This window comes from Lutra lutra, chromosome 5 (assembly GCF_902655055.1).
Source record: "Lutra lutra chromosome 5, mLutLut1.2, whole genome shotgun sequence".
Taxonomy (NCBI): Eukaryota; Metazoa; Chordata; class Mammalia; order Carnivora; family Mustelidae; genus Lutra; species Lutra lutra.
In genome coordinates this window covers 77,475,326-77,498,403 of record NC_062282.1, presented here as the reverse complement: position 1 = coordinate 77,498,403, position 23,078 = coordinate 77,475,326, and the positions used below count along the sequence as shown (strand labels likewise).

The 23,078-nt window shown below is 41.3% G+C and overlaps 1 protein-coding gene and 1 non-coding gene across 4 annotated transcripts; both read left to right on the top strand.

Moving 5' to 3' along the window:
* Positions 1-3,253: 3,253 nt before the first annotated feature.
* Positions 3,254-22,216, top strand: HSPA9 (heat shock protein family A (Hsp70) member 9). Of its 3 annotated transcripts, XM_047729768.1 has the most exons (17): positions 3,254-3,448; positions 4,791-4,849; positions 5,081-5,168; positions 6,601-6,782; positions 8,003-8,127; positions 8,696-8,769; positions 8,852-8,958; positions 9,399-9,561; positions 10,066-10,158; positions 14,079-14,288; positions 16,417-16,644; positions 17,526-17,630; positions 18,187-18,304; positions 19,164-19,258; positions 19,778-19,870; positions 20,576-20,716; positions 21,032-22,216. In XM_047729768.1, the coding sequence occupies exons 1-17, from the start codon at positions 3,368-3,370 to the stop codon at positions 21,107-21,109; spliced, it is 2,040 nt and encodes a 679-aa protein (XP_047585724.1). In that variant the 5' UTR covers positions 3,254-3,367; the 3' UTR covers positions 21,110-22,216. The 3 variants fall into 3 exon arrangements, with proteins under 3 accessions (XP_047585724.1, XP_047585726.1, XP_047585725.1); XM_047729770.1 differs by lacking the exons at positions 19,164-19,258; positions 19,778-19,870; positions 20,576-20,716; positions 21,032-22,216 and adding exons at positions 18,428-18,471; positions 18,514-18,580 and having other exon boundaries at positions 18,187-18,357; XM_047729769.1 differs by lacking the exons at positions 19,164-19,258; positions 19,778-19,870; positions 20,576-20,716; positions 21,032-22,216 and adding an exon at positions 18,428-18,580 and having other exon boundaries at positions 18,187-18,357.
* LOC125101454 (small nucleolar RNA SNORD63) lies at positions 14,917-14,987 on the top strand. Its single transcript, XR_007127853.1, has one exon. It is a non-coding gene; the product is annotated as a small nucleolar RNA SNORD63 (small nucleolar RNA).
* Positions 22,217-23,078: the final 862 nt, after the last annotated feature.

Below are 23,078 nucleotides of genomic sequence, written 5' to 3'. Positions count from 1 at the left end.
TCAGTATCAATGGAATGTAAATGTCCTATCTAATCAAAGTGACATCTGATTTTGATTTAGTGCGGCCATACTTTTCTTTCAGGGTCATACTCTATTTCTTTTTCCTCTTTTTGGAAGGAAGGCAGGTTGGTGGGTTACCCAGGCAGTCAAAATAAAATGAAACCTACAAATTGTCACCACCCGTGGGGACACAGACATTACCTGACATAATACTTCCTATGCCTCACTGGGGCAAGCTCTGTTGAATCAAACTCAAGTGCAGTGACACCATGTAACACACTCCAATATAGTGTAGCTAATGCCAACATGGAGAAGTGGGAACTGGTGCCTGAAAGCTGCAGGTACTTGAAAAATTCCAAGGAGAACAAAAGTGAACAAAAAATTCCAAGGAGAGTAAAAGTGACAAAGTGACAAGGCGAACAAGAGTGACAAAAGTATGCCACATTTTTATTTCATGAAGATGGAAGGTGTCACAGCAGGATAGTCATCTTTGGGAAAAGTGAATAAAACGTCATCTGAGTCACCAGTTTAAAGACACTTCACTTTAAAAATATAAACTTGATTCTCTGAGTTCTATTACAGACTGAAATTCAGAGTTGTTCTGCACGTTAAACTGCAACCTAAAACAAAAATTTTTTTAACTATTTCTAATTCTTCTATTCCACTTCCTAAAATAACTGCTGTTAATAATGAATAAGGCCAGTATTATAAAACTCAATTTCTCGATATATGTGGAAGTAAAAGAAGAGACCAATTGGCAGCTGGGCCTAGTGGTTCACAGCAAAGCTCCAAATTCTGGCTTTACCATTCAATTGTTATGTGAACCATATAACACATCAACCACTCTAAACCTCAGTTTCCCTATCTGCAAAACGGGAATACTGATAATATTTTACTTGAAACCATTGTGGTAAGGGTTCATTACACAATGTTTATAAAGCATTTAAGATAGTATGTGGTATTTAAGTAAACATTTAACAAGAATTAGTGATTACCATTTAATGACAATTCCTATTAATTGCTGGGAGTTAAGCATTTAAAAATTAAATAAATAAATAAACATAGAAAATAGTTTCCAGTCTTCAAATATGCTAACATACCAATTAGAATATAATTTAAAATATAGTATGCACAGATACTGGACAGCTGCCTATTCTGTCTGATAAACATTTACCCACATGCAAATTATGTACTGGTTCCTTTCACTTTACAGTGTGACACTGAGATGACAACAGAGAAATGAAATACAGTACTGTGCCGTATGGTGAAGAATTATACCACCTGGCTGTGGATCTAACTGTCCATTCTTATTGCACCCTATTTCTTTTTAGACTCAAGCTCATTTCTTCAAGCCTTCAGGCTGTAGGCCATGTTAATTTGCAAAGCAGTTCAGAAACCTGTCCTTCACACTGGCAAATACAGCACCAGCCCCATTCTCATGCTCCAGCTTTGAATTATCTGGAGCTCACCACATCCCCCTTGTGGTCATGGCGAGTATTTGCTAGGCTCCTAGAGAAAACAACCAGGAACCTCTATCATCCACAGAATCTCGGTTCCAGACATCCTGTAGCTAACACTATTGGATTCCAGGATTCTTTTGATTAGTACTTTGTGGATTTCAGGTGTATGCAACAAGAAAAAAAAAAAGACTCTTAAGAGAACCAGTTGAGAAAAGAAGGAACTGAGAATATATGTATGCCAGTTATTCCACTCAAACTCCTCCCTCCCTGTCATATACAACACAAGAATGTACAATCATCCATTTCTATTTTGCTTCAATGTTTAATACTATTTGTCGTTCCTCTCTACGTCCTTTTCCATCAGTACATTGTTTTAAAATATAAATCTCTACAAATAGCGGTCATTAGCCTGTAACTTTGGTGGCCTCATAAAAGTCTACGTCTGAGAGAATTAAAAAACAAAAGAAATGATAGAACATAAGCAGACTAGTTAGAATAATAACATAAGAGATAAGACAGGTAAGAGTGTGGGGTTAATTTTTTTTTTTTTTTTAGAATTTCACCTACAACCAACACTATGTTTGACATTTATTTTCTTACTCCCACTTCCAACCCCTCACAATGCAAACTCTAGTTACCTTCTTTCCATCCCAAACTTCCCCCATTTCCTTCAGAATGCCTCACACAGTCATGATCACTTAAGAGCAGAGCATCTTTCAAAACAGCACTTTAAGGACAAGTTGCTTCACCTTCAAAATCAAGCACAATCTCAGTGTCATCTCATCAGTGAATTCACGTTTTGCTTTCACTGTACCCCTACCACTTAAAATCGTGTCTGACACGTGGTAGGCACTCCAGTACATATATGTTTCATCGGCGAACTCTATTTGAAAAACCTAAAGCGGTCACACAGCCTCAGCCCCTGGAAACCGGCACAAGGTTCGAGATGGGCCTGAGGAGCTTCAGGGAGGCCCAGCACAGGGCAGCGAGGGGTGGCTAGGAGCCTCAGCGCAAATATTTTTCCTCTTGGGGGTCTGCACCACAATTAGCCTAACTCAACCCAACAAACTATGAAGGAAAGGCTGCTTTAGTAGTGAGAACCCAGAGATCCTTGTGATAAACAGCATGAATTCGTCCGAGGTCTGCACACCCAGGTGCAGTTCAAATTACCACAACAGGCAACCAAATGACGAACAAGAGAGCAGAGCAACAAACGTTCTGAGCCAGGAATTTTCACAGAACAAAGGCCCAGAGCAAGATGGCTCCCTTCTCCAGAAACTGGAGCGAGAAAAACGTCAACGCTCAGGGTCCGTGTAAGGGCCGGGTCTCGCCCCGGGCTACAAGCCGGCCAAACTCACGTGCGCTGGGACGTCCAATGAGTGCTGTAGTTAGACTCCACCCCCGGTTTCCGCCGCTCCCTGTGCACATGCGCCTTAAGTGCGCGGAGGGGGATACAAGTTGCGCAGGCGCGGCAGGCCCCTCCTCTCACGCAACTGACGCAAGGACACTGTAATCGGTTCGTAATTTATCCGTGTGACCTTGTCTTTCCTGCCGCTGAGGACCGGGGCTATCCAAAGTGATGCCTTTATACCTCGCTTAGCCCCCTCGCCGCTCACTGAGCCCAGACCTGTTGCAGCCGAAACAAAAGGACACAGTTTTTCCAGATATCGTGCTGCGATGCCTAATAGCCACATGTCCTAACTCCGGGAGTGGCTGTCACGTACTCTCTGGTCAGGCAGCACGAGTAGCGCCTCAGCGGAAGAGTGGTCCTCTAGGCCGCAGCAACTAACCCCCGCCCCCCCGACCCCACGTGGTTGGAGGTTTCCAGAAGCGCTACCGCTGGGGTGCCGCGCAGCTCTTGGCCGTCCGAACGCGTTTGCCGCTTCGTACTTCCACCATCTAGCGCCATGATAAGTGCTAGCCGAGCCGCGGCAGCTCGTCTTGTCGGCGCCGCAACCTCCCGGGGCCCCACAGCCGCACGCCACAAGGTAGGGAATAGCTGGGCCTTCCCCGAGGGGCTCACGGCCTTGACCTCATGCTGCAGGCCTCGCCCTTCAGGCACAGATCAGGATGGTGGGAAGAAGATAACCAGCCTTCGTTAATCAGTGCTGCCGTTGCAAGGTCTAACTCAGGATTGTGCTTCCATGTTTCGGGTTCTGCTGAGTCACACCTCTTAAAAGAGTATAGTTTTATTCTAGGAAGCGGATAGTGTTTCTGACGGTCCTTTCAGTGGCTGATGACACGGTTTCGGTCTTGGGGGCGAGAGACGCAGTTTTAGTTGGGAGGGAACATTTGTTGTGGGTTTCGTTTCCATCTACAAGTCGAAGGGGGATTCTTCGCCTCCTCTAAAATTTGTGCGCGAAGACCCCGTTATTACGGTGGAAAGAAAGAAGGAAAGTATTTTAGTAAGGTGAAAGCCAAGCACAGATTTTCTTTCTTAGGAACATTGGTCTGTAGTTCTCCCAAAATTTTTTGGCGTAAGATTGTCCTTTCTTGTTATTTCAGGAAAAATAAAATCAGGAAATGGCTATGGAGTAGTTGCTTATTCTGTAAGACTGAACATGTCTTCGGAGAACAGGACCTGGTCTCCTCTCTGCACTCACCATGGGGTTAAAAAAAAAAGGTTTAGGAGTATCCTGTGATTAGGTTTAATCCTGGTTTGAGGCCACCCCCGACATTTTTTTCTAAACGACTCCCCAGGATTGCCAGTCCTGGTCCCCTTAAGGTGCTAGGTTGGGAAATGTCTCTGAGCAACTTAGATTTGCAGCTGCGAGCACACTTAGTAGGGTTTAGATACCTGTACACTGCTGTTGAGTATAAAATTGAGAAGTGTCCGAGTAGTGTCTTGTAAGGCAGTGATTCTCAACGCGGAACAATTTTGCCTCCTGAGGTGATGTCTGGTAATGTCTGGACATAATTTGTTAAAATTTGGGGGCTGACTGGCTTCTAGCAGTAGAGGCCAAGGATGCTGTTATACATCCTACAACGCACAGAACAGCTGCTTGCAACAAAAATTTGGTTCATAAGTCAGCAGTGACAAGGTTCAGAAATCAGTAGTGCTAAGTTGAGAAACCCCATTATAATTGAAGACGATTTTATGTGGGGGGGGCTCCATCTTATTTGGAAAATTCATATGCAATTAAATTTTCTTCTATTTAAGTACCACAATATCTTTTATATATAAGTTCATCTTTTCAGGTTATGGTTACCAGAATGAAGGTTCAGACTTTGTGTTTTTCAGAAGAATAATGGGAACAGGCTCAAGTTTTCATATTTGTTGATGCATTTTTATCTTTCTTGTTTTGTTTGTTTGTTTGTTTTTGTTTTTAGGATGGCTGGAATGGCCTTAGTCACGAAGCTTTTAGAATTGTTTCAAGGAGGGACTATGCGTAAGTATAACTTCGTTTCCTTTGAGAGGTAATAAATATTAAATCCTAGAGTGGTGGTCTCTAAACTTGTGCTTAACTCTTCCATGAAGAAAAAAGTGACACACTTCTTGTAAGTTACAGATTATTTAATGCACGGCTATTTACGCACAAGTTCTGGTGTATCCCTGCAACCGTTCTGGAGACCACTATTATAATAATATTAACTGTAGCGTTATTTTAAATGTTTTTTAGATCAGAAGCAATCAAGGGAGCAGTTGTTGGTATTGATTTGGGCACTACCAACTCCTGTGTGGCGGTTATGGAAGGTAAACAAGCAAAGGTAAGCATGTTTGGAAGCTCTGGATCATATAGTAGTAGTTAATACTCAGTCTGGAATTCTGTGTCCTTCAGCTTAGATGAGGGACCTTTTAAGATTTTATTTATTAGTCAGAGGGGAGAGAGCACAAGCAGGGTCAATGGCAGAGGGAGATTCAAGCTCCCTGCTGAGCAAGGAGCCCAGTGTGGGTCTCTATCCCAGGACCTTGGGATCATCACCTGAGCCCAAAGCAGATGCTTAACCAACTGAGCCACCCAGGCATCCTGATAAGGGACATTTTTAAAGCTGTTTTTAAGAATCTTTTGAGGTGAACCTTTGTTCTTAATTGCAAGGTGCTGTAAAATGAATGGATTTAACTTCCAGGATTTAATTATGTCCTGCTGTAGAGGTAGAACTATTAGGTTACCATTAGAACCAATTTGGATGACTTGCTCTGTGGATTATTTCTATCATCCGAGTCATGCATTTCTATAAGTCTTGAACCAAGGAGGTGCAGGAAGAGTTCAGAAGCAAGTGAAGCTCCACATAATGGGTAGGCTGCATCTTAGGAACTCTTGCTGTGATACAGGGAAGGACCTCATTGGTTTGTTCATAAAACCTTTAGTCCCACTGGGTTCTTCTCAAGATGCAGAGCACCTGGGATTCCTGAATTGTTATTTTGGCAGGGTTTTTTTTTGTTTGTTTTGTTTTTAATGCCTGAGACTTGGAGGCAGCATGAAAAAATTTAGTAGTAGATTTTTTTATTTTTATTTTTTTTAAGATTTTATTTATTTGACAGAGCATAAGCAGGGGGAGCTGCAGAGGGAGAGGTAGAAGCAGTCTTCCCACTGAGGAGGGAGCCAGACATGGGGATCAAACCCAGAACCCCAAGATCATGATCTGAGCCAAAGGCAGACACTTAACTGACTGAGCCACCCAGTTGCCCTTAGAAGTAGATTTAATTCCCTATACTGGCAGAAAGCATACCTTGTTCCAGGATCTTACTGTGAAAGATTTGATTTCTATTTATTTTTCCATTTTTTTGTTTTTAGTTATCACTTGTTTCAAAGTAAAGGATTAACAATACTTTAGGGGGGCCTGGGTGACTCATTTGGTTAAGTGTCCAGCTCTTGATTTCAGCTCAGGTCACGGTGTCAGGGTTGTGCGATCGAGCCCCACATCGGTTCTGCACTCAGCTGAGTGTGTGTGTGTGTGTGTGTGTGTGTGTGTGTGTGTAATAAATTTTTTTTTTTTTTTAAAGTAAGAATACTTTAAACATGTACCTGACATAGTGGTTACTATGTCAGCATTCACAGAGCAGAAAAGCATGCCCATTAGTACTGTTCTTGAACATTTGTTTCACGATAAGGCAGGTGTTTTGTCTTAAAATGATTGATAAAAGAGACTGGTGGTAGTGACTGGAACCTCAATCTCCCTCTGTCTTTGGGAGTTTTAGGTGTTAGAGAATGCTGAAGGTGCCAGAACCACCCCTTCAGTTGTGGCCTTTACAGCAGATGGTGAGCGACTTGTTGGCATGCCGGCCAAGCGACAGGCTGTCACCAACCCAAACAACACATTCTATGCCACCAAGCGTCTCATTGGCCGGCGATATGATGATCCTGAAGTACAGAAAGATATGTGAGTAATAGTAAAAGCATAATTAACTCCCAGAGGCCACACAAAAAAATCTCTTCAGCAAGATTCTTAGAGCATCTTCTCCTGATATTTTTATACGTTGTCTGTGGAGGCATGTCCTGCACCTTCCAAAAGAGTATTTCCTTCAAAAAAAATTCTTTTGCCTTCACATAATAGGTCTTTGCTATGTACTGACATGATGGGAAGATTTAGCTAGTCATTTATGGACGACATAAATTGGTGTATTTATGGTACACCAGGTAGAGAGAGGCAAGGTAGATAGTGGCATAGGGTTCATCGTGTGCTGATCAGCTAGGATTTCCAAGGTTTGTCCATGGTTACAGCATGTATCAGTACTTCATTCCTTTTTATGGCCAGATATTATTCCTTTGTATGGATATACTGTTGACCCTTAAACAGCACGGGATTGTGGTGCTGAGCCTTCATGCAGTTGAACATCCATATATAAATTTTGACTACCCAGAAAGTTAGCTACTAATAGCCTGCTGTTAATCAGAAACCTTACTGATAACTAACATAGTCCAGTTAACACCCACTTTGTATGTTATAAAGTACGTTAGAGTAAAAAGAAAGTTAAAAAGTTGTAAGGAGGAACTCTTTGTAGCATTATATTTACCCAAAAATGTCTGCATATAGGTGGACCAGTGCATTTAGAACCCATGTTTAGGGGCAAGCGTATACTACATTTGTTTATCCATTAGTCAGTTAATGGACATCTGGAGCTATTACTAGTAGTACCATAGGGGTGCTAGGTTAGCTCAGTCAAAACAACATATGACTCTTGCTCTTGTGGGTCTTGGGTTCAAACTCCATGTTGGTTGTAGAGATTACTAAAAATAACTTGAAAGAAAGAATACTGCCAGAAACATTTGTGTACAGGCTTTTGTAAGAATCTGTTTTCATTTCTCTCAGGTAGATACCTAGTAATGGACTTGCTGGGTCATTGGTAACTCTCCAACCATTGCCAGAGCAGCTGCACAGATCTTTTGTTCAGCAGGAAATAATGTTCAGGTTTCACCAGGATGTTTTTACATGTTAATGGTTACTTTCTAAAGGTTTTCTTTAAATGGATTCCTGCCAAGTTTTTGTTTGTTGGCCATGGATCTCTTGGGATGGAGGATGGGCATTCAAGATACATGGTAGCCTTGTCATGGTAGGTTGTACAGGCACATTTTTTCAAATGCAATTTTTGTGTCTTTCAGTAAAAATGTGCCCTTTAAAATTGTCCGTGCCTCCAATGGAGATGCCTGGGTTGAAGCTCATGGAAAACTCTATTCTCCAAGTCAGATTGGAGCGTTCGTGTTGATGAAGATGAAAGAGACTGCAGGTGAGAAGATTTAGTTCCCATCTGGGAAAGTTTGAAGAACTGGATGGTTTCTCACTTACATACCTCAGTGTCCCTTGGATGAGTCTGTTGGTGGTTGTTAGACATAAAACTTAGAAATGGCAAAACTGTTCCTCCTCACACATTCCTACATAATGAATTTATCTTCAAAGTTTTCCTAATGGTGGTTTAGCTTTTTCAGTATAGAGGGGTGGTATTCTGTATTGAAAGACAAAAGACTACACATTAATCTTTGAGCTCTGCTAAGTAAAACTTAAAACTTCCCATTTGGAGAAACTAGTGGCTGTTTTAAGTCTAAGAATAGGTCATTATAGCTGGGGAATCTTCACTATAGTGTTAAAGGTGAGATACTGGGTTTTCAGCCACTATCTTTAATTGGAATGTTTTCTGCGAGCTCTCTCTTGGTGTTAGGTCAGATGCAAAGAAACTTAACGAGTTGTCTGTGGCTCCAAGAGGATAACACAAGTTGTTAGCCTACCTGAGTAATTCTCTTAACTGTTTCATCTGACAGAGTCTCAGGATTTTTTTTCATTCTTTAATTCTTTTCCAGAAAATTATTTGGGGCATACAGCAAAAAATGCTGTGATCACTGTTCCAGCTTATTTCAATGACTCTCAGAGACAGGTGAGTTCAGTTGGTTTTCTTATTCAGGAAATAAACGGTACTTAGGACACACGGTGGAAAATGCTTTTTTCTTTTCCTTCAGGCCACTAAGGATGCTGGCCAGATATCTGGACTAAATGTGCTTCGAGTAATTAATGAACCCACAGCTGCTGCTCTGGCCTACGGTCTAGACAAATCAGAAGATAAAATGTAAGTTTGTGTAGTAAACTCATTCGTGGAACCATGAAAGTACTGGGCTGTGGTCATTTTTTTTTTTTCTTGGTATTCATATTGTCAAGTATTTATTTAAAATAGTGTTTGGGGACATCTGGCTGGCCCAGTCGGTAGACCATGTCACTCTTGATCTCAGGATTATGAATTCAAGCCCAAGTTGGTTGCTGAGACTGCTTTAAAAAAAAAAAAAAAAAAGTGATGGAGTCCTGTCAATTTTGCCTTTAAAAACATAATTCATCTCTATTTATAAATAGCTATAAGGGCCATGTAGTAAAACACCTGCCATATGGGCAGTTATCCAATTTCATTATTATGCTTAAGGGGAAATCATCAAGTTTATGTTGGTTTAGTTATTAAAATTAATACTTTAGTGGCATGTGTTGTTCCTTAAGGTCTTCTTTTTGTTTTCTTTCTAGCATTGCTGTATATGATTTAGGTGGTGGAACTTTTGATATTTCTATCCTGGAAATTCAGAAAGGTGTATTTGAGGTGAAGTCCACCAATGGAGATACGTTCTTAGGTGGTGAAGACTTTGACCAGGCCTTGCTACGACACATTGTGAAGGAATTCAAAAGAGAGGTTGGTTCCCAGTATAGTTAATATGTAGACATTGGGATGTTGAGAATTTCCTTTATCCACATGGCTGTTTGCTTTATGACTTTTTGACCTTAATAGAACATTGACTAGAACACTGAAACAATTGCATTTCAGTTCAGTTGCAATTGCATTGCATTTCATGGGTGGAATGAAATATTCTGATTATTGTAGCTTCAGTTTGGGAATAAACAGATTAAGAAGGATATGGTACTCTGTATAATATTGGCAGAGGAATTCTGGGAACTCCTCTCTTAAGCCAGAACCCAGTGGTTGGAAAGAACTGATTTGGATCAGCCCTCTGTTTCCAGGCACAGATAGCCTTTACAGAATAAGGTTTCTTTTCCTTATAGATTTTTAAGGGCAGTAAGTGATTTGTGCTTATTTATAAAGAGATGGATCTGTTTTATGTTGTTAACATTTTCACTGTATCTTAAAATAATATTTATCAGCTCGCTAATGCTAGTGTTTTGTGTTTTCATTTTGTAGACGGGGGTTGATTTAACTAAAGACAACATGGCACTTCAGAGGGTTCGGGAAGCTGCTGAGAAGGCTAAGTGTGAACTCTCCTCATCTGTGCAGGTGGGATGTGGAAGAATCCCAACAGTCTTGATGTTTTCTGTTTTCAGCCTTAATTTATTTGAATTCTATGTTCTAATTTGCATGATGTCCGTCTGATCTTTTTATACTTTGCTGGTTGGTGTAAAAGCCCTCCATGAACAAAGGAGCAGTACTTCTTTAAGGATGAGCCAGAATTTGTTAACCACCCAAATAAGAGGTTTTCTGTACCAGAGCCAAAACATAATGACAATCTGAATTACATTGAATACATTTTATTTGCCTTAAAGGTACTGATTTTAAGATCTAGACTAGTAGCATACAAAATTAGAATCACTGGCCTAGAAATAATAGGACCCTCTAAGAACTGCTGTTGTCTTCATTTCAGATAGTCCTTCAGGTGAGTCTCTAATTGTCTAGTTTAATTATTTGGATCAGCAATCCAGAAAGTGAGCTATGAAACCTGGCTGAAGGCTGGAGTATAGATACTTGTGTACATTTCTTTTAGCATCAGAGTTGCTCGGCACCTATAGAAGGGGTCAGCATGTAGTGTCCAGTCCTTCTCAAGAGGTGAAGCTTTAGTTTGCCATAACCACTGAGAACAACTATATAAAGCATGTTAGCTCTGGGTCAGAGAGGCAACAAGATGGAAGGCAGGAGATCTGTTTCTGGGATTTCTGGTGGCAGCAGGAAAGCCTTAACCCGTCACTACTTTAGTTGTTAATTTGATCATATACATTGTGTTATCCAGTGGGGGAAAACCCAGATTTTTTTTTTTTTCCAGATGTGGATTTTTAAAAAGTTTTTTAAAGTAGCTATGAAGAGTGACAAAGTACAGAGTCATTCATAATTATGGTGTTGCTTTGTCCCTGCTGTCATACAGAGTGGCAGAACTTTGCAGTGTGATGGTTAGGATTAGAGTTGGAATACACGACACTACTTTGGAGGTAGAGGTTGGTTTTTAGTGTGATTCTTACTGATAAGCATTTGGATTCTAGCATTTTGCTGGTAAAGCAGAGTGTGTTGGGCATTCTTGCACATTAATGTTTGTGCATGTTTAATTAGAGATTAGTAGAACGAATTCCTAGAAGCGTCACCTTCATGAGGTTTACAGTGTGGTATAGAGGTGTTTTGTTTTGTTTTGTTTTGTTTTAAGATTGATTTATTTAGAGAGCACGTTGTGGGGTAGGGGGAGAGAGCAAATCCCACCCACACAGATTCCCCGCTGAGCACGAAGCTCAGTGCAGGGCTCAGTTCCAGGACTGCGATCACGAGCCAAAATCAAGAGTCAGATGCACAACCAACTGAGCCACCCAGGCACCCCAAAGATATAAATTAGGACATCATATTAATAACTAGTCAAGCCAGAAGTAATGTGATTAAGAGTGGCCCTGTAGGGGTGCCTGAGTGGCTCAGTGGGTTAAGCCTCTGCCTTCAGCTCGGGTCATGATCTCAGGGTCCTGGGATTGAGCCCCACATCCCGCTCTCTGCTCGGCGGGGAGCCTGCTTCCCTCTCTCTCTCTCTCTCTCTCTCTCTGCCTGCCTCTCTGCCTACTTGTGATATCTCTGTCAAATAAATAAGTTTTTTTAAAAGTCTTAAAAAAAAAAAAAAAGCATGGCCCTGTGGACAGAATGGTGGGATTTAAGTCCTTTTTCATTACTTAATAGCTGTGTGGCCTTAATAAATTATTTAACGTTACTGTTCTCTTATCTCTAAAATGAGGACAATAGTGCTTTCTCCCTTAGAGTTATGAGGATTCCTAAATTGATACATGGTTAGGACGTGTCTTAAGTGGTAGTCTGAATTAAGTTATTGGGGCACATGGGTGGCTCAGTCAGTTAAGCGTCTGCCTTCGGCTCAGATCATGATACCAGGCTTCTGGGATCAAGCCCCGCATTGGGCTCCCTGCTTAGTGGGGAGCCTGCTTCTCCCTCTCCCCTTGCTTGTGTGTACACATGCACTTTCTCTCTCACTCAAAATCTTTAAGTAAAAAAGTTAATGTGGTAAAAAAGCAAAGTTAGATTTATAATTGTAAGAGAAACCTGATAAAGGTGTTTGACCTAACAAGGGGAGTTTCTGAAAGATGTTCTTAAGAGAAGGATAAAGGGTCAAGTAAATAACGAGGCTCTGGGGTAAAGACCTGAGAAAGGACTAGTAGTTTGAGAGCAGGCATGCTGAGAAAGTGGAATGTGAGAATAGAGGCTTTATAGGTTTGAGATTTGGGTCTGTCCTGACAAGAGTGAGTATAAACCAGTGAAAACTTTTTTTGAGTGATCTCTACACCCAATATGGGGCTTAAACTCATGAGATCAAGAGTCACACACACTGCCCCCTGAGCCAGTCAGGCACCCCTGTGAAAATTTAGGGGCATCAGAGTTTTAGCATCAGAGTTGCTCAGCACCTATAGAAGGGGTCAGCATGTGGTGTCCAGTCCTTCTCAAGAGGTGAAGCTTTAGTTTAGGTCAGATGTGGCTTATGACAAGTGCACTGGCAGAAGTGGAGTGGAGAATTGTTCTGGGTTAGGAGACATCCTGTGGCAGAGGCAGCTTGAGTGGGAGAACCTTGGGAAGCTAATGTGGACCTGGACTAGAATGTGAGAAACTTGAATTGTTGAGAGACAAGGGACAAAACTTGGTCACAGACTGGTTTTAGAGGGTTGAGAGTCCTGGAGTTCAAATTGTCAACATATAGCATAGAGAGAACTACATTAATAATGTCCATGTGAGGATTTTTTAAATTAAATTTTAGAATTCCATCTGTCAGTTGTACTGCCTGTATTTCAAGTGCTGAGCCATGTGTGGCTAGTGGCTGCTGAATTAAACAGCACAAATACAGAGTATTGCCGCAGAAAGTTCTGTTGGATTTGTTTAGATCATTAATTTCTATTTGGTTTTCTGATTTGGTTTATTAAAATTTTGCGAAGAAAGAAGGAAATTGTCCATGGTGTTCTTTAGCAGTACTCAGTATCTTCTACAGAAGGGATATATGTTTTAAGTCTGGCTATTAAGCATTTAAATGCCTAGGGTAGTTTACCTGATGATGATAGTTAAGGATTTGTTCCCTCTTAATCTTTTTTCTGTTGGCGTTGCTTTGATGTGAAATTGGAAGGGGGTGGAAAGTAATTTTGTTCCTGAGGGTCTACTGTAGGACATGTGTTTCAGCATGATTAGTGAGTTTTGTTAGTCTAAATATTCTGAATGCAGGCCTTCTTAGGATTTGGGGTTTATTAAATAATAGCTATTACCTGCTATGGTTGTAGCAGTGTTTGCTGCTTACCATGAAGGTGATGGCAGTCAAGTCAGTCTTCAGAGTTACCTTTAGCATTTTTGTTGTAGCTTTTGTACCATCTTCCTGAAACTTAGAAACCCCTGGCTTGGGGCAGGTTATTTGGTTCAAAGCATGCCTTTGACTTTTTTGTGTATGCATACATTGAGTTTTAGAAAACTTGGTGACTGAAAACAGTAGTGTGACTCCTAATGTATGTTTAGTGGGAGGACATTTCTTCATTTTCTACGTGGGGATTTTCCCTGCTCTTACATTCTTCACTGTTTTTTGTTTCTTTTTGTTTAAGATTTTATTTATTTGCAACAGAGCGCGAGAGTATAAGCAGGGGGAGCAGCAGGCAGAGAAGAAGCGTGCTCCCTGCTGAGCAAGATCCCAGAATTCTGGGATCCTGACCTGAGCTGAAGGCAGACACTTCACTAACTGAGCCACCCAGGCATCCCTACATTCTTCTTTGTTCATTATAGATTCTAAATTTTTTGCCTCTGGGAAGAGAAGAGCTTGAATCTTAAGGAGTCATTGTCTTTGGTGGCCATTCATTTAAACTGGGTCTCACTCTCCCTGTAACTTTGGAAGTCTTCCTAAGGGGGAGTATGGTCTTACTTTAATTGAAATATATAAAGAAACATCACCACTATTGCTCTCCTTGCTTTCTTTGCAGACTGACATTAATTTGCCATATCTTACGATGGATGCTTCTGGACCCAAGCATTTGAATATGAAGCTGACTCGTGCTCAGTTCGAAGGGATTGTCACTGATCTAATCAGGAGAACCATTGCCCCATGCCAAAAAGCCATGCAAGATGCAGAGGTCAGCAAGAGTGACATCGGAGAAGTGATTCTTGTTGGTGGCATGACTAGGATGCCCAAGGTATGGATCCATGGAATCTTTGGCATGGAAAAGCAGACAGGGCAAGCACATAATGTCTTCTCTGGACAAATCATTTGTGTATAGACATGAATATGTGGCATTCCTGCCACAGTGACCTGAAAGGGCAATGAGTTTGTTCTCTCACTAGAGTTCTTTTTTAGACTCTTTTGGACAGAGAGAGAGGGAACACAAGCAGGGAGAGGGAGAAGAAGGCTTCCTGCTGAGCAGGGAGCCCTATGTGGGGTTCAGTCCCAGGACCCTGGGATCATGACCTGAATCAAAGGCAGACACTTAACACCCAGGCACCCCAGCCTCTTTTTTAATTAAAGGTATTAGGAAAAGGATTGGGAAGGATGGGATGTCTTCGGGGTGGTAGCATAGAGGATCCTGAACTTCATTTTGGGGAGTATTTTTAGAAATGAAACACCTGAACTTCATTTTGGGGAGTATTTTTAGAAATGAAACACCTGAACTTTATTTTGGGGAGTATTTTTAGAAATGAAACAAAGTTTGACATCAGAGATAGCTTAAAACCTTGGTACGGTCTAGCTCTTGGGGCAGTTTTGGACAGGAATGTCTTTGCACCATGGTGTTTGGGCTTCTGGCCGCATCTCTTCAACAAGGATTTGTGCAGTGATGCATTTTATCAGCACATCATTCTGATAAGACAGGTGTGTGGAAAACAAATGACTGAGCACAGAACCTGTTGAAGATGGAATTCTTGGCTGTATAGCTTGATTAGAATTTTCATGGGCCTTGATAGAAATTTTCCTTTGTTGTTCCTGGGCTTAGGAGAATATGCACAGAATAAATTTGGAGAAAAAGGAGCTTTGAGGGGCACGTAGGTGGCTCAGTGGATTAAAGCCTCTGCCTTCAGCTCAGGTCATGATCCCAGGGTCCTAGGATCGAGCCCCGCATCGGGCTCTCTGCTCGCCAGGGAGCCTGCTTCCCTTCCTCTCTCTCTGCCTGCCTCCTCTCTGCCTATTTGTGATCTCTGTCTGTCAAATAAATAAATAAAATCTTTAAAAAAAAAAAAAAAGTAGAAGCAGCTTTGAATCAGGAAGAGATCTTTAGGTTAACAAATTATCCCAGATGCTGTTTAAGTAGCACTTTTTCTGAGCATTAATAAAAGAAGCAGGAAGAACATGCCCCACATTAGCACCAGTGTTGAATTACTGAATTAACCACTACTGCTTTTAAGTTGATGTGTAGAAGAGGAATTAGACTATAACTAAATCCTGGTGTCTTACACCCTCTGTTTCTTCTTTTTTCTGGTGGTTGGTGTTTTTTAAGTAAATTCCATGTTTAGCATGGAGCTCAACACTGGACTGGAACTCATGATCCTGAGATCAAGAGTTGGACACTTAACCATTTGAGCCACCCAGTCACCCCACGCACCCTCTGTTGCTTTTTTTTTCTTTTTAAGATTTTACTGTTTGAGAGAATGAGCACATGAGCTGTGGGAGGAACATAGGGAGAGGGACAAGCAGACTCTGCGCCAGATGCGGAGCCCAATGCAGCTGATCCCAGAACCCTAAGGTCATGACCTGAACCAAAACCAAGAGTCTGAGGAAATCAAGAGTTTGATGCTCAACCAACTGTGCCATCCAGGCACCCCTTTACCCTCTGTTTCTAATTTAATGTATTGTATGGGAAACCTAGTAACAAAACTTAGATTTTTCTATCTTTTTTCCAAGATTTTTTTTTTTAATTTATTTGACAGAGATCACAAGTAGGCAGAGAGAGAGAGAGGAGGAAGCAGGCTCCCCCCACTGAGCAGAGAGCCCGACGTGGGGCTGGATCCCAGGACCCTAGGATCATGACCTGGGCAGAAAGGCAGAGGCTTTAACCCACTGAGCCACCCAGGCACACCGATTCTTCCCGTATCTTAAAAGGCTTAGGAATGATAGTCAAGTAAAGTATTTGAGTATTACCCACTTGATACATTAAGGTCATTAAGAAAAACTCATGAAATAGTAACTTGAGTAAATACTCTTTGATCTGAAGGAGCTCGTCCTGAGATTTGCTGTGATTTTGGGACACACTCTTCCCTTCTTGGGTAGTTGCCCTTAGTAGTTAGTGACAGGTTCTTTTATTATTTATTTATTTATTTATTTTGACGGCTTAGGTTCAGCAGACTGTACAGGATCTCTTTGGCCGAGCCCCAAGCAAAGCTGTAAACCCTGATGAGGCTGTGGCCATCGGAGCTGCCATTCAGGGAGGTGTGTTAGCTGGTGATGTCACAGATGTGCTGCTCCTGGATGTCACTCCCCTATCTCTGGGTATTGAGACTCTGGGAGGTGTTTTTACCAAACTTATCAACAGAAACACCACTATCCCAACCAAGAAAAGCCAGGTAAGGATCATCTACTCCTCCATTGTCCCAGAGATACGAGGGTCTGTGAGGGACGTGACTGCACCCCCCTTTTGTGAGCTTTTCCTAGAAAACTTCTTTTTGTCTTGGGAGTCCATACTAGTTGAATGTGGGTGTTAAGAATCTTGTGTTCTGTTCTCTTTTGTTGTTGTTCCTGAAAAAATTTTCTTTACGTGTCAGCCAGCACTGATTAGAGGGAGGGTATCAATCTTCTCCTTCAGGGGATTAAAGTACCTTTGCAAAAAGGAGCCTCATCATTTGGGACTAAATTCCCTGTACTCATCTGTTCTGAAAGGCAGTAAAAAGGAGGACATGGCCAAGATTAAGAGAATGTACTTGTTTTGTAGGTGAATGATGGGGTTCCTTAGATAGCAAGCAGGGCTACTTGGACAGTGCTCGTTCAATCTTAGATTAAGAATTATTTCCCGCCTTTCCCAGTTTTGATGTTTTTCTGAAAAGCTGTTAATACTAAATGGATATTGCTCTTTGTTCAGTGATGTATTGCCAACACATCACTGAAGAGAACTATGGTGACTTTGCGTGACTGAGCATAAATAAAATGTTTGTTACCTGTTTCTTCAGATGAGCATGTTTCAGCGTCTCACTTGATTAGCTCCTTTTGAGCCTGTTTACTAATGCATCTTTGTATAGTGTATTTGCTTAGCTGAAACAATAGCTGTTGTACACTCTTTGTGCTACTCCTACTCCAGTTCCCTGCAAGACATAAATAAGTCTTTATTTTGAACATTGTGTGGATTGGGATTCTGAAGTGTTGAGATATGAATCTCTTTCTTTGGTTTGCACTTTATATAAGGGAAGCAACCCAAACAGATTGCCAACCCAGGGAGTTTCTTTCTTCCTAGGTGTTTTCTACAGCTGCTGATGGTCAGACTCAAGTGGAGATTAAAGTGTGTCAGGGTGAGAGAGAGATGGCTGGAGACAACAAACTTCTTGGACAGTTTACTTTGGTAGGTATCAGGAGTCCTGGATACTGTACTCGTCATTCTTTTTCCATACAGTTAGACTACATTTTAATCCTTAATGATACCACAAAAAACTGCTAAAAACACATGGGGACCTAGTCTGTGTTACCTTGACTTCGATTTTTACCTGAAAGCCTTGCTTATCTGATGTCTTAGGAACTTCATTAAGAAATTGATGAACACGAGCCAGGAAAATATAACAAAGTTAGGAAAAATCTCCAATTACTATTTAAAGACCTTTGATATTGGCTCCGATTCAGCATTGTTATTGGTTCTTGGTGAGATGACCAGTGATGGAGATTTTTCCTCTCATTCACTGGTCCTCGGGTACATAAAGCCATGATGGCTACTTGCTGTCACGAACCTATTTCAGGTAGCAGTGAAATTACCACCCTTATTATAAATTTGTGTTTTTTATACATTTTATTTGTTCTTCCTAGGAACAAGTTTACTTGTTTATCCAGAAGACTATATAGATTTGGAAATAGAACACTGGACTTCTCATGAAAGGAGCTTAACTCCGTATATTTATTTATTTTAGATTGGAATTCCCCCAGCCCCTCGTGGAGTCCCTCAGATTGAAGTTACATTTGACATTGATGCCAATGGGATTGTACATGTTTCAGCAAAAGATAAGGGTACAGGACGTGAGCAGCAGAGTAAGTGTTTTTATTTATCCAACTGTAAGAGTAAGGCGAGGGACCTTGAAGTTCCTTTGTTTGAGAAACAGATCTTCTACGTTGTACATAGCTTTACCCCCACCCTTAGTGGAGGATGAATCCTCTTTGTTCCTTTTCTCCTTGGTTGGCAGATTCACATTAAACAGGTATGGCGTAGGGGCGCCTGGGTGGCTCAGTGGGTTAAACAGGTATGGCGTTTATTACCCCAAATGGGCAAGCACTGGGCTTCTGGATCAGTGAAGTGTTGGGAGGCAGGCAGGTCGGTTAATCTATGTATTTCAAGACCCTTGGTTTCCTTTTTTTTTTTTTTTTTTTTTTAAAGATTTTATTTATTGGGGCGCCTGGGTGGCTCAGCGGGTTAAGCCGCTGCCTTCGGCTCAGGTCATGGTCTCAGGGTCCTGGGATCGAGCCCCGCATCGGGCTCTCTGCTCGGCGGAGAACCTGCTTCCTCCTCTCTCTGCCTGCTTGTGATCTCTCTCTGTCAAATAAATAAATTAAAAAAAATTTTTTTTTAAGATTTTATTTATTTATTTGACAGACACAGATCACAAGTAGGCAGAGAGGCAGGCAGAGGGAGGGAGAAGCAGGCTCCCTGCTGAGCAGAGAGCCCGATGTGGGGCTTGATCCCAGGGCCCTGGGATCATGACCTGAGCCGAAGGCAGAGGCTTACCCCACTGAGCCACCCAGGTGCCCCTCCTTTTTATAGTATAAGGACAAGAGTATTCTTTTTATTACACATCAAAACTGGTTACTCTGTACAGGTGTATTCTTTTTCTTAATAGAATAAGCAGCAGATATTTGTACCTAAATAATAAGATGCCTTTTTTTCTCACTATAGTTGTGATCCAGTCTTCTGGTGGGTTAAGCAAAGATGATATTGAAAATATGGTTAAAAATGCAGAAAAGTATGCAGAGGAAGACCGGCGAAAGAAGGTAACTACTTTCTGCTCTTGCAGTTGGGAAGTGAAAGTGGGAATATGGATACATGAATCTATTTTTCCTCTCTCTTTGCTCATAACTTTTATGTAGAATCCTTTTTTTTTTTTTTTTTTTTTTAAATTTGACAGATCACAAGTAGGCAGAGAGGCAGGCAGAGAGAGGAGGAGAAGGAGGCAGGCTCCCTGCTGAGCAGAGAGTCCAATGTGAGGCTCGACCCCAGGATCCTGGGATCATGACCCGAGCCGAAGGCAAAGGCTTTAACCACGAGCCACCCAGGCGCCCCATAGAATCCCTTTCTTATGCTCAGTCTTTCGGTATCAGAATTTTTATGTTCTCCAATCCAGCTGTAATCACTTACAGACATCCTAGACTCTTTCAGACCACAATAACTTGGTTTCTTTTTTTAACTCTGTAACTATATGCATCATTTAAGCATGTTGTCTAGCTTGGTGGGGACATTCAACCAACTCCTTGATTGGGAAGTCTTCATACTAAATTTCTGATTTTTCTTAGGAACGAGTTGAAGCTGTTAATATGGCTGAAGGAATTATTCATGACACAGAAACAAAAATGGAAGAATTCAAGGACCAATTGCCTGCTGATGAAGTGAGTCCTCTTTTAAATAGTTAATGAAGTTAGGCATTGTCACCAATGGCAGTGAAGTGGGTTTTTTTGTTTTTTTAAGATTCTGTGTATTTGAGAGAGAGCAAACACAAGCAGGGGGTAAGAGCAGAGGGAAAGGGAGAAGCAGACTCCCTGCTGAGCAAGGAGCCCAATGTGTGGCTCATTCTGAGGACCGTGGGACTGTAACAGCCAAAGGCAGATGCTTAACCAACCAAGCACCCTTGGTTTTTCTCCGTGAGTTCTGATAGGAATTCAGTGGTATTTTTTGTTCTCAAGCCTTTTTATTCCCATTTTTCACAAAAACTTTCATTTGGGACCATTTTATAAATAAGGAAATGGAGATACAATACTAAATATGAGTCCTCTATCGGTGATAGGAATTTCTTTTTTTTTTTTTTTTTTTTTTTTTTAAGATTTTATTTATTTGTCAGAGAGAGAGGAGAGCGAGCGAGCACAGGCAGACAGAATGGCAGGCAGAGGCAGAGGGAGAAGCAGGCTCCCCGCCAAGCAAGGAGCCCGATGTGGGACTCGATCCCAGGACGCTGGGATCATGACCTGAGCCGAAGGCAGCTGCTTAACCAACTGAGCCACCCAGGCGTCCCGTGATAGGAATTTCTTAATGTTTCTATTACTGCTACATAAAATGGGATAAGAAACCCAGAAAAAGAGTTTGGTTTTGTTTTTTAGTGCAATAAGCTAAAAGAAGAGATTTCCAAAATGAGGGAACTTCTGGCTCGGAAAGACAGCGAAACAGGAGAAAACATAAGGCAGGCGGCATCTTCCCTTCAGCAGGCATCACTGAAGCTCTTCGAAATGGCATACAAAAAGGTACAAGGGCTGAAGGGCACATCCCTAACTCGATCTTAATAGAACTGTTGATTTCTTTTGTCACTGATGGAAGTCTACATGGCCATTTATATAGAACTGGGAGTACTGGAGTTGGAAATACTCTTACTGCATTCTTGACTCTGCATTGGGAGGGAGGGTGATAGCAGTCAGAGGGCTGCACAGAAACCACCAATAATGTGCAAGGAGGGAGGGAGAGTGGAACAGGCTAGATATGCCGCCTCCATTTTTTTAGTTTATCAAAGTACAAACTGTCAGACTTAATACTGAATGAGTTGCTCTCAAATATTTTAACAGATGGCATCTGAGCGAGAAGGCTCTGGAAGTTCTGGCACTGGGGAACAAAAGGAAGATCAAAAGGAGGAAAAACAGTAATAACAATAAACTTCGGAGTCAAAATATGACGCTTGGGAGTGAAGGGATTTCCTGAGCAGAAATGGGCAAACTTCAGTCTTTTACTGTGTTTTTGCAGTATTCTATATATAATTTCCTTAATATGTAAATTTAGTGAGAATTAGCTAATGATAATTAATGAGAATTTCAACCATACAAAGTTCATAGTACTCTGTCATTTTTCAGCAGCATGTAAAGGGTAGGGAGGGGGGATGATTATTGAAACAATGTTTTGTGCTTTAGTACCCAGATTTTCAAGAGGTGAAACTACCTCGAAACATAATAATGAAGGTAGTCAGCCATAGACCTGGAATGAGATCATATGGGGATGGGATCCTTCTAGTTAACTGAGAACTACTATACCAGCTTGTTACGTACGTACAAGGTATTTTTTAACTGAGGCCTTGCAAGGCAAGCCAGCTGTGTCACATTGGGAGGTAGGGCAGTAGCTAGATCAGTGGAAAAATAGCTGTAATATACAGCTTTAAAATAGGGCTCCCTAACTTCCCTAAGGCATATTTTTCTAGCTGTCTTCTGTTTGTGTCTGACACTTGTGTCCTTGTTGATTTTTTTTTTTTTTTTGATCCATTCTGGGTTTCTTTTTTAAATAAATACGAAAAGCATCTTGATCTCTTGTTTTTGAGGAGTGATGCTCTTGAGATTTAGCTTCAGGAATAGGACATGAATCCTACTTCCCAATTTCCTGACCTAACAAGTCACTCAGGTTTCTAACACTGGCCAAAATTCAGGATTTGGAAGGGCTGGTATGATGAAATATTACTACCAAAGACAGTCCATCAGGATTTGACTCTTTCTACATTTCTCCTGTTTAATCCTGAATGAGTTGCCTTGTCCCATATTCTCTGATACAGTTCTAGTTAAATGCTGACACCTTCAGAAGCAGAAGGGTGACTATCTTTCCTGTATTAGTTAAGTGTGAAGACTTATTTACCAAAAGTTTTCCAACAGACTTCCCCTCCCCCCCCTTCATGAATTACTGTCATATACCATGCCCAAAGGAATCTGTCAGTCAAGAACATGGCCTTAGACCCCATCAGATGTAATCCCTCCTTTCATTCTGTGAGATCTGAAATTAATGTATAATTAAGTCAATATAGTGTTCTAGTGTGAAGGAGATTGTTTACACAAGTATTACATTCCTGAAAAATTAAGTGTTCCTTAATACCCATGTAAACATTTCTGGAGATTCATATGAAAAATAAATTCTAGGCTCAAGTTTTCAGCTATGTGAACACTTGGGAACCTTGTGGGATGTGCAGTAATTGTGAAAGATTATCTTGTGGCATGTTGGAAGATACTTATTTAGCATCTCTGGTCAGTGTTTGTCCACTGAATGTCTCTAGAGTTTCCCAATCTTTGTGATAATAAGACCCTCAAGGACTTCTAAAGCACCCCAGGTAAGAACTAGTAGTTTTTTATTAAAGGTCCATCTTTGGCATCAGGTAAAAGAGCTGCTTGGAAAGGCACTCAGAGATACTATCTCAAGCTACACCATGTGTAGCAAACAGAGCAACATTTCAGGTACCTAACAGTAAAAATGCTAAATGGTACAACCAACCTTGAAAGGCAAAGGTCTTCTTTCCTGAGATATAGTCTCCCTTTTGTGGTGACAACTGCCCTGACAGGGCCCAAAAGGAACTGATGGTTTCCCTTCCTAAGTAGTCTTTCCAGTTAGAATAAATATGCTTCTTAGACTTGCCTAAACAAAAAAAGTCAATAAATTTTAGCCACTGTCAACGTATATCCAGAACTACCTTCTTCACTCCTACCAATGAGTATAATTTACTTCTTCCGTTCTTCCAAGTAGTTTTCCCCCACTTAAAATCACACCCTTGCTACTCTGGTCATTTCCCATAATAGTCAGCAACCAGAAATCACAAGTGGCATTTCAGGGTGCCTGGGTGGCGCAGTTAAACATCTGACTCTTGAT

Excerpts from the sequence above, each read along its gene's own strand:
- HSPA9 (XM_047729768.1), top strand. The coding sequence starts at position 3,368 with ATGATAAGTGCTAGCCGAGCCGCGGCAGCTCGTCTTGTCGGCGCCGCA. Across the intron at positions 3,449-4,790 it reads CCACAGCCGCACGCCACAAG|GATGGCTGGAATGGCCTTAG; the intron begins GTAGGGAATAGC and ends TTTTGTTTTTAG. Across the intron at positions 17,631-18,186 it reads TTCTTGGACAGTTTACTTTG|ATTGGAATTCCCCCAGCCCC; the intron begins GTAGGTATCAGG and ends TATTTATTTTAG.